This window comes from Anabrus simplex, chromosome 5 (genome assembly GCF_040414725.1).
Source record: "Anabrus simplex isolate iqAnaSimp1 chromosome 5, ASM4041472v1, whole genome shotgun sequence".
NCBI classification, from domain to species: domain Eukaryota; kingdom Metazoa; phylum Arthropoda; class Insecta; order Orthoptera; family Tettigoniidae; genus Anabrus; species Anabrus simplex.
Window position 1 is genome coordinate 78,771,243 of NC_090269.1, and position 10,827 is coordinate 78,782,069.

General features: G+C 42.1%; 1 protein-coding gene across 1 annotated transcript in view; it reads right to left on the bottom strand.

Moving 5' to 3' along the window:
- The window catches only part of ftz-f1 (ftz transcription factor 1), a 751,575-nt gene extending 743,870 nt beyond the window's left edge, over positions 1 to 7,705 (bottom strand). The window contains exon 1 of the mRNA XM_067146957.2: positions 7,413 to 7,705. Within this exon, the coding sequence (XP_067003058.1) occupies positions 7,413 to 7,539 (127 nt within the window). The 5' untranslated portion in view covers positions 7,540 to 7,705. The remainder of the gene's footprint in view (positions 1 to 7,412) is intronic.
- Between the last annotated feature and the right edge of the window lie 3,122 nt (positions 7,706 to 10,827).

Genomic DNA, 10,827 nt, shown 5'->3' on the forward strand with positions numbered 1-10,827 from the left:
TGTACTATTGTACTGTTATACCATTTGCGTATTATAAATTCTGTTGAGATGTAGTCGAGTTAATTAAATGTCTGTGTCTCTTAGATGTATAATAATAATAATAATAATAATAATAATAATAATAATAATAATAATAATATTTGCTTTACGTTCCACTAACTATTTTTTAAGGTCTTCGGAGACGCCGAGGTACCGGAATTTAGTCCCGCAGGAGTTCTTTTACGTGCCAGTAAATCTACCGACATGGGGCTGTCGTATTTGAGCACCTTCAAATACCACCGGACTGAGCTAGGATCGAACCAGCCAAGTTGGGGTTAGAAGGCCAGCGCCTTTACCGTCTGAGCCACTCAGCCCGGCTCTTAGATGTATAATACATTACCTAAATCATTCTTGAATAAGCGACTAGGGTGGTCACTAACATTTTGGTCGTCCCTCCTTCACTTCCTGAATGCTGAGGATGAACATTGAATGAGCATATTTAATTCATAGCGAGATGTTTGGTGGCAAAAATTTTGCTCCTTGCTGAAACTCAAGTATTCTTAGATAACAGTGTTTGTTTGCTCTTATCGTTGCTTCTACCTTATGCCAGATCAGAAGCTTTCCAGCTCTTAAAATGAGGTCTGACTTGTACAATAGGGTCCTATAATTTGTCGTTCTATTTACTCACTTTACTCACTTCGAATGCAGCCAGTCCCTGTTATGAATGGTGTGAAAATATCGCTCATAGGATCGGTTGGTGCATGCATTTCAGTAGGCTTGGCAGACTGATATGCAATAGCGACTTCTGGCTCAGTGAGGAAAGCAACGGGAAACTACCTCACTCCTCACTTCCCTAGTATGCCTCTTCAGCGACACCTAGGCTATCTATGACAGCTGTTGGTGGAGCTGTAGAGGATCAAACCAGCCTTCGGGTTGGATACCCAACATACACAAAATACAACTCACTTCGAACGCTGATACATGACTAGTTTTTGAAGACTTTCCTCTAGAGCGTGGCATTGAACATGGATAATAACTAGCTCAGAAAGAAAGAGAATAAAAGATCTTGAAATATGGTGTAACAACAGAATGCTGAAGGTGAGATGGGTAGATCGAATTAAGAACGAAGGGAGAATCGAAATGGTGAGAGGAGAAATATTTGGCAAAATTTGACAAGAAGAAGAAGAAGTAGTAGTACAGAGAGATAAAAATGATAGGATACATCTTATAAGAAACCCAGGAGTTGTTCACTTCGTTTTTGAGTGGTGTAGGCGGTAAGAACGTTAGGGGTGGACCAAGGCATGAATACGACAAACACATTAGAGTAGAGGTCTTTTTCAAAGTCAGTTTGAAAGCTAAAGGTTTTATCCCATCATATTTTTTATGCTTACACAAGGCAAATGCTGTACCGGTCCTTATAAGTATCTAACATTTTGTACTGATTATAGGCCTCACTCATTTGCTCGCAAAATCTACTAGTACTTACTAATATTTATCTTTATTTTACTCACTAAATAACTTTATACAGGCAGAATCCTGGTCGAATCCCGATACCAGTGGCACCTCCAATTCTCCAATAAGGAGATGGATAACCAGAAACGAGAACTCGAACGTAGAAGCGATCCAGACGGGGAAGGAGACGAACACCTCGCTAGGAGCTTATTTGTCAGGGAACTTTCAAGTTCAGTCAGGAGCTATTTGTCAAGCACTTCTAAGTGCTTTCAGGATTTCTTTTCAGGACCAGGACGATAACGGACGAGAAGGTACAGCTCAGGCCGGGAGTACGACCCGAAATGTAGTTGAGCTTCTCTCTGGGCTTCACGTACCCAGGACTTCCAGCGATGCTGGTCTACTAGAGGCCTGGGTACAACATCAAGAAAGAGACATTCTCAATCGTCATGTGGATGAACCTGAGGAACGTCATTTGTGGAGGAAACACGTCGAGCCAGGACGTCGAGTGTTTCCTGCCACGGGGCTATTTAATCGGGCTTTCGGTCCAGACCACTGTCGACCGATACGAGAAAAACGCGTCTATGATCGGCCAGACAGTTCATATCCCCAGCGTGGGGTACGAACCAGGGACGCCAGCTATCATCATCGACCACCGTCGCCACACAGATATCTAGGAGCCAAGGGCAGGCACAGTTTCTTGCCATTTGGCTTCCGTGAGGTCCATGGATGCGAACACCGGTGTAGACGGGCACGCACGCTGGCATCGAGACGGCACGACTCAAGATTCCTCGGCCCTGCTTCGTTAAGTGGACGCAGACGCCAAGTTTGCATACCAGGAACGTTCCACACTAGCACGGGCCTACCACACGGGCGCGATCTAGGACGGCGCCCAGGACAGCGGACGGCAGCAGGGAGATGGAGGCGGACGCCTACTAGGTTTCGAGGCTGCTACTAAGGCTTCACGGTCTGCCAGCGCTACCTCCACGACGCAGACGTCTAACTGTGACCGCCAGGACCGGGACCACACCAGGATGTCGGGACTCACTGCCGTTGTCATCAGAGAGGAATACGAATAACAAGAAGCCGGAGCCACAATGGAGCAGCTCTTGCTTTCGCGGCCGTTAGGACGGAGCGTCAGGCACTACGAGGACGAAGCTTCATCACATCCCCGCACCACAGAGTACAGTGTCACACAAAGACGCCGGCCCCGCAACAGGAGAAGGCCTACCAACGGCACCCTGCAACTGCACCCAGGACTTCGACAGGGAGTAGCAATCAGGTGAAATTGAAACGTCCTCCCTCAGCAGCTCTTGCAGTGTTTCCACTGTATGAGGTGGGGCCATTGCCAGGTTTCTTGTAGGCTCCCGGTTCAAAGCAACTGCTGTTCTGGTAACCACTACCACACAGTTTGCTCGTGAGGGAAGCCACCCGACATCCCATAGCAGTTGCCCCGTAAACCGGGCAAGGCACAGGCTGAGACCCACCGTCATGCTCCTGCTACCGCCATTAGGCCCCCGTCCCAGCGGCAACACACCTGTGACATCTTGTATAGCCGGACTGAGTGGCTTAGACGGTTGAGGCGCTGGCCTTCTGACTCCAACTTGGCAGGTTCGATCCTGGCTCAGTCCGGTGGTATTTGAAGTTGCTCAAATACGTCAGCCTCGTGTTGGTAAGATTTACTGACATGTAAAAGAACTCCTGTGGATCTAAATCCCGCCACATCGGGGTCTCCGACAACCGCAAAAGTAGTTAGTGGGACGTAAAGCCAGTAACATTATTTTATTATTAGTACATCTTGTATATGATATAGAGGAGGATCCACAAACTAATCTCATTTTAACTGTTCAGTTTTCCACAACAAAGTACCTTTTTACTTTGACATTCTAGTCACTTACTTAAATCAACGTTATTATAACTTTCATTCATTTTTATGCTATTCCGACAACTCCTTGGTGCACATTTTCTTTCTGCACATGAGTGTGTTCTATGTGTTATGGAATGCACTATATTATATTCGATTTACTTATAATTAATGTGACAATCACCACGTCAAATGTGTACTGTATTGACATCTTAATTAATATACTGTACTGCCCCTTAATGTGAGCATTTGCTTGTTGGGGTTTATCAAATAGGCTATAGAAACAAAACTTAGAAAGTGCATATGGCTTCTGAACCTATAGAGTGAAAGAGCTATCATTCGAGTTATTCAGGCTACTCACCGAAGAAATGTTTCATCCGTGCATTCGCGAAAGAAGGTGGGGGTAGGATTTGGAATGCAGCGGACCGTTATTTAACGAGAAAAATTCTCAATGAAAACTTTCTTCGTTCATTCTTTGAACTACCATTACAAATGTATATAAAGTCTTTTTAACAGCCCACCTGGTGACCATGATCGTTAAGGCGTTAAGTATTTATGGTCGGACATCGTGGTTAGCTGGTTCGAGACCCGTTGGTGAAAAAAGTTACCCTCAGAATGTTGGCCGGGAGGATAGGAGAGGTAGTTGTATACAATTTCTTCACTAGACCGCGTGCCAAAAGCTTGGAGTCAACACCAAACCTCCCTGCAGTGTTCATATGGAGTGATTAACCATGTAATCATCAAAGAAAAGACTAGGTAAACAACTGATAGTGAATCTGCCACACGGGTGACAACCCTAAATGCAGATCAGTGGTGACTGACTGAAGTCATATGACGTTGTTGACGGTGATTCGCCCATCGATTGGAGACGTTAACCCTTGAGCAGACTCATTGCTGTTATTCGACAGAAGGCTACACGGACACCGGGTTTCACCCTCTCCCTACTTCATCACCACCAGCTCACACTCAGGCGCGTAGGTTGCCCATGGGTGTCAAACAGAATGACCTGCACCAGGTGAGCCGAACATATTACCTTTTTTTAATACAGCGAATCTTCACAGTTAAGCAACATTCTGTAAAACTAATACTCTGAGCTATAAATTATTGAGGGTGGAGCGGTTTTAAAATATCAAGCATTTTATTCATAATCATAACACAAACTCATGTCATTTTTTTTAAATTTCGTGTGGCTATTTCTAGCCGAGTGCAGGCCTTGTAGGGCAGACCCTCCGATGAGGATGGGCGGCGTGTTATTGTGGTGGAGGATAGTGCTATGTGTGGTGTGTGAGTTGTAGGGATGTTGGGGACAGCGCGAATACCCAGCCCCCGGGCCATTGGAATTAACCAATGAGGGTTAAAATCCCCGACCCGGCCGGGAATCGAACACGGGACCGGGACCCTCTGAACCGAAGGCCTATACGCTGACCATTCAGCCAACGAGTCGGACACTCCTGTCAGTGATGAAACCACATTTCATATGGGCCTATACAGTACGATTATTTAAGGGAGAACAGTGAACTTTAGGCCTTTTACTAAACAGCACGTTTTTATGTCGGTAATTTTTAGCTAAAACCAGACTTATAGTATAGCTTAACTCTTTCAATATGGCCTACTTCCACAGTTGGCATAAGCAACTGTAAAGATTACACTGTGAATGGAGAATTCACCTAGAAAGGAAACTGGTACCCTTTTACGTTTTACGGATTATTTCCATGATATGATAAGGCTAGAAATAGAAAAAAATGCAAAAAGAAAGGAGGTTTTTTAGGGTCTAGAAACACTTCGTTCAACCTCGGGTCTTTGTGTGTACAACTAATCAATGCAAATCTGCGTTACTGTGCTCTAGGATTGGGAGAGATGTTCGTAAATCGAAAATATCGTATTCTTCAGCAGTACAGTATAAGGCAGTAAATAATAATAATAATAATAATAATAATAATAATAATAATAATAATAATAATAATAATAATCAGGGTAACAGCCATCAACATCACTATTCAAACCGTCAGCTTCCTACAATCTTGATCCTCACTACTGTGATAAGAGAAAAAGGCATAGCGATTATGTGCAAGATCTCTGATCTCTTTCTACGTGTCCACAACTTAAAGTTATGAAAATGAAAAGCGTGACGACACCTTCTTTAAGCAAGTCTATTCCAAACCGACAAATTACAATCATTATACGGTATTTTTGTACACTTCAATAGAAAATAAAATCAGTCATTTAAGCCAGAAGCTGTCACTTACGCTGTAAGAAAGTGGAACATCATTCCTTCACACTATGGACATTGAAACATAAGCCGCCAATGTGACTCGAAATGCAGACCTTATGTATATTATGATGAAAATAATCGAACAAAATATTAATATTCAAGATGCATTGCTATTTTCATGTGATTAGACCTTAAATATATTAAAATCAATCAGGGATGAACTCTGATGAAAATACACGAACAAAATATTAATATCCAAGGTACATTGCTATTTTCATGTGATTAGATCTTAAATATATTCAAATCAATCAGGGATGAACTCTGATGAAAATAAACGAACAAAATATTAATATTCAACATACAATGCTATTTTCATGTGATCGTTACAGGTGGGCGCTGATCGCTGAAACTAGTGACCTCGAAGGCTGAAAGAGAGGGAGGTGAGAAAGGAGGGGGAGAACGGACTGGTGAACGACTATGAATGCATGCTATCCTAGTTTTCAGACGCGTACTGTGCGCCCATCCTACACGAACACATACAGCATATTACACACAAGGAAACAAAATTTAGGCCACAATTCACTACATGATAACTAACACTTGCTGCCAATACAGAACTCATACGATAGCCACTTTCGCCATATAAACAGTTTAATTACGGAATTATAAATAGGTTTATCTTGTTAAATTTGCGTTTAGAAGCGCTTCCAAGGATTTCTGAAATATCAGGTTACAAGCTAGCCCGCCATCGTGACATTTACAAATGCAGAAAATGTCAAGCTGCACACGATAGCTAAAGTTAACGCATGGGAAACTCTAAACTAGAGTACTCGTTCGATTCCAGGCCAGGCCGCTCTTGAACTTGGCATACTATTAATGAGCATGCGCAGAACAACAACTCTCAGTATATATTTCGGTGTTATCTATAATTTTTTTGTTCTGCCTCTAGCCACAATAATATGGGTCACGAGGATTAGCCGGGCCTCAGTCGTAAACATTTGGAAGCTAGCTTAGCCATTTCCTCTTTCATCAGTGTACATTACGACTCGCGCATAGTTTTAAAGCAAACAGCGTTGATAATGTAATCAATACACAGGGGCAGGCAACGATTATCATAGGACATTTGCAGTAAATGGGCTAATATTTTCTTTGATTATAATTCGGACGTGGGAGGATATATATACAGCGAATTGTGTACGAAAGATTTGACTTAAGAAGTGCATAAAAGTAATTAAGTGCAGGGTTCAGTTGTTTACACAGAAGCACACAACTGCTGCCGAGGACAAGGATGGCGATCACTACATAACCTGCCCTAACACCGACTACTCTTCCTTTCGCACGGCATGACCTACTAACACAACGAAATGGCGAGTTCCGATTTCCCTCTTAAACAATTGTTATGTCATCGTACAATCTAAGTAAAACAGAAATCGAAACCAGTTTCTTCCTCCTGTTCTAGAATACATTAGCATAATATGGCAAAGCAAGCTCTACCGTGAAAGCAGACGGAATATTATACATCACTATACAGAGTAAAAACTACCAAGACTAGTACAGTGAGTAAAAACATTCGATTTCACAGTATCGTGATTTCCTATTCATTTCTGCAAGACAGAACTAGGAAAAGAGTATGCATGTTTTGCTATTTCTTTATAACATGCCTTCCGAAATAATCTACAACTGTTCACTCAAAAAGCGATACATTTTTTCCTTCGGCTTACATTACGCATCTCTATTCAAAATACGCGGGTTTCGATAAAGTAAATTGATAAAGAGTCTTATGATAGACTTGTCCAGCACTTATATAATATTACAAGGTAAACAAAGGATCTGAAGCACGACACAGGCTCGTTATACGCTATACAGAACAGAGAATAACAGTGGGAGGCTCTCCAGCCCTAGAATTACCTTGAGAATTGGATGAAAATGACACTTGTAGCTCGGCCGAATTGTGGTCCGTAGTCGTGGGTTGTGTGGTGGTAGCGGCAACAGAGCTTGGAACGCTCATAGGCCTCGTAGTAGCCTCCTCATGCATGTTTTAGCGAGCTAATCCTCAGTGTTGAATTCAGTTCTTAAGCTCCAGAGCTTCAAAAAGCCCTGAACTTTTTCCTTCGTGCCAAGGTGCCACTAAAATCTTCTTCCTTACGGCGTATTTAAAAAAAACGAACGGAGGATAAATGTAGGTCTGTAGGACACTTCACTTACACTTTGCATTCAGACATGATCACAAAGTCAAGCCAACAACTATGTTCCACATTCATTCCTATAATTTATAACAATTTTGTATTAATATAATAGGTATTTGAAACCAATATTAATTAAAATTACATATACCAAAAGTAGTACAAATGAAGTGCGTAAATGAGAAAAATGTGCAGTTTTACGTAAATTCCAACTTTCTTTAGGAGGTTAAGATCACATTCCTCTCCGTATTACTGTTTGGCAATTCCATACGTGTTTAATCCAATTATATCCTTCATTTTTAATATTACCTCCCACAATGAGCCTGGGTTACGACATAAAGGTTTTATTATGTTCAATAATTGCACCGCTAATATGACTAGTTATCCATTTGAGCTCGTGTATTAGTCAGCGCCATCTGTTGATAAATGGCACTACTACTTAAACCCTTTGAAACCAGGTTGGGTTTATGAAAGGGCGTGATAGTTTCACTGATCTGGTTCTAACTTACACTTTTCATTGTCTTTGAACTTTCGATAAAGTCGATGTTAACAACACTTCTGTTTGCTGAAAGAGAAAAATATGTTTTTCTTTAGCGTACTTATTGCGGGAGAATGTTACAGCCACCAAACTGATTTCATACCTTTGTTCGTGGGTTTCAGATAATGCTTTGTTCGCTTATGTCTCCTGAATAAAATGCTTGCTCGTGTGAGTAAATTCCTTGTTGATCGATTTCATTATCAATTCAAGCCATTCGGGCTAACCATCTTTAGCATCGCTCTGATTAGTGATTCTATCCTCTTTGGATTAGTGTCTATCTATACGCGACATTTGGTTGCATCGTTTTGACATTCATTAATGAAGTGACACTGGACATAGATTTACCTTAAATATTAGGCTCCATATCATCTTTAATCCCAACATTAGACAAAATTCAAATGCGAATTAATTATAGGCTGCATATATCTGAAGTGATTCCTATTTTCCTACAGACAGGTCATACAGGTCATACAAAGTGTTAAGGTTCACTGAGCAAAAATACTGTAGGCCTACACCCCCCCATGAGATATTGCCAAGTACAAATATATATCGTGTATAATTTACAATATTATATTGATACAGTAGATTCAGTTTTTCCCATACCTACCGGTACCTAGTTTTGTATGCATTTACATTTTTTAAAAGTTCCCTCAGGACAGTAAGTTAGAACATATGGCCAGACATGATATTTATGTGCAAGTGGAGATTTGGGAGGTAAGGAAATGACTGGGTGTCTCTACGTTCTAAATAATATTCTTATTGCAATGTACTCCCTTTAGATATAACTCATTAATGGGATATAATCCAACTATTTCAGGATCAGGACATTTATTTTGCAAACGGGGTATTTTCCTTAGTAGCAAAATCACTAGAAATACACATATACATACCATACTACTCATAATATTGTCTCCTACTGAGCTTTTACTTCCTTCTGCCATGACATTCTACATTTGAATGCACATCTTTTGGGAAAGGGTTGAAGATGTCCTTTGGTAAGCTGTTCCATTCTTCTCCCCAACCCCACCCACTCTCCCTGCTTCCCATAAATATTTTTCCCAGTTATTGTGCCATTGGCTTAATCTTATTTTAAAGTCATGATCATATAAATACCCATATAAATACCTTCAGTCTTTAATCTCTTTCCACCGGGCGAGTTGGCCGTGCGCGTAGAGGCGCGCGGCTGTGAGCTTGCATCCGGGAGATAGTAGGTTCGAATCCCACTATCGGCAGCCCTGAAGATGGTTTTCCGTGGTTTCCCATTTTCACACCAGGCAAATGCTGGGGCTGTACCTAAATTAAGGCCACGGCCGCTTCCCTCCAACTCCTAGGCCTTTCCCATCCCATCGTCGCCATAAGACCTATCTGTGTCGGTGCGACGTAAAGCCCCTAGTAAAAAAAAAAAAATAATAATAATCTCTTTCCAAGGTCCTCCCAAGCACTTTCCCCAGTAACTTATAGGCTTATGCCAGGTACGAAGGTGGATCAAATATAAATGGGGAATTTGAATGTATCATTGCTGTTAGTAATAATTCTGAGGTGGGTCTTTGCCAGGATGTTGGTGGGGGTATCTAGAGAAGGGGTTTGCACACGAAAATGATGGTGGAGAGCTGGGCTGCTTCAGTATGCCATGAGTGAGCAAGAGGAGCACACGTCTGTTGCGCAACGCATCATTATAAAATTTCTCGCAAAATAGGGCACCAAACCTTCTGAAATTTTGAGGTGGCTCTGCTCACAGTTTGGGGAAGAAACACTTTCGCAGACTCGAGTGTATGAGTGTGCTAAAAAAATTCTGGCAAGAAGAGAAGCTGTGGAAAATGAACCTAATGAAAGCAGACCACGGACAAGCATCACTGCAGACAACATTGTTGCCATTCGTGACATTATTGGTGAAGATTGGCAATAAACATTTTGAAAATTGTTTTAGCCGTAGGAATAAGTTACAGAAGTGTTCAAACCATCATCCGAGATGAACTCCATTTCAGAAAATTGTCTCCCAGGTGGGATCCTTGTCTCCTAAACCAGAAACAAAAAACTTTACACCGGGTGGTTTGTCAGAGACTCCTGCATTACTACGAGGAGGAAGGAGAGGATTTCTTGCGTCGTATTGTGACTTGTGACGAAACTTGGATGTATCATTACACCCCAGAGTCAAAGCAAGCAAGCATGAAGTGGCGGTGAAGAGACGAAGCAGATTCGGTCAAGGCCAAAACGCGCCCATCTGCTGGAAAGGTGCTTGCAATCGTTTTCTGGGACTTCATGTGCGTTTTGCTGGTGGATTTTCTTCATGGACACAGGACAATTAATGCAGCCTGTTACTGTCACCTTTTGGATGAAGTAAAAGCTGAGTATCGGAACAAGCGACGCCGACAACCGATTCAAAACGTCATTCTTCTCCATTGCAATGCAAGGCCGCATACTGCCGCTTTAGCGCGGGAAAAATTGGAGGAAATTCACTGGACACCTCTGGAACACCTTGTGCACAGTCCAGATTTATTGCCCTGCAACTATCATTTGTTTGGACTACTGAAACAAGACCTAGGAGGACAGCGGTTCAATGATGATGCAAGTGTAGAAGAGTTCGTGCACAACTGGCTCCTCA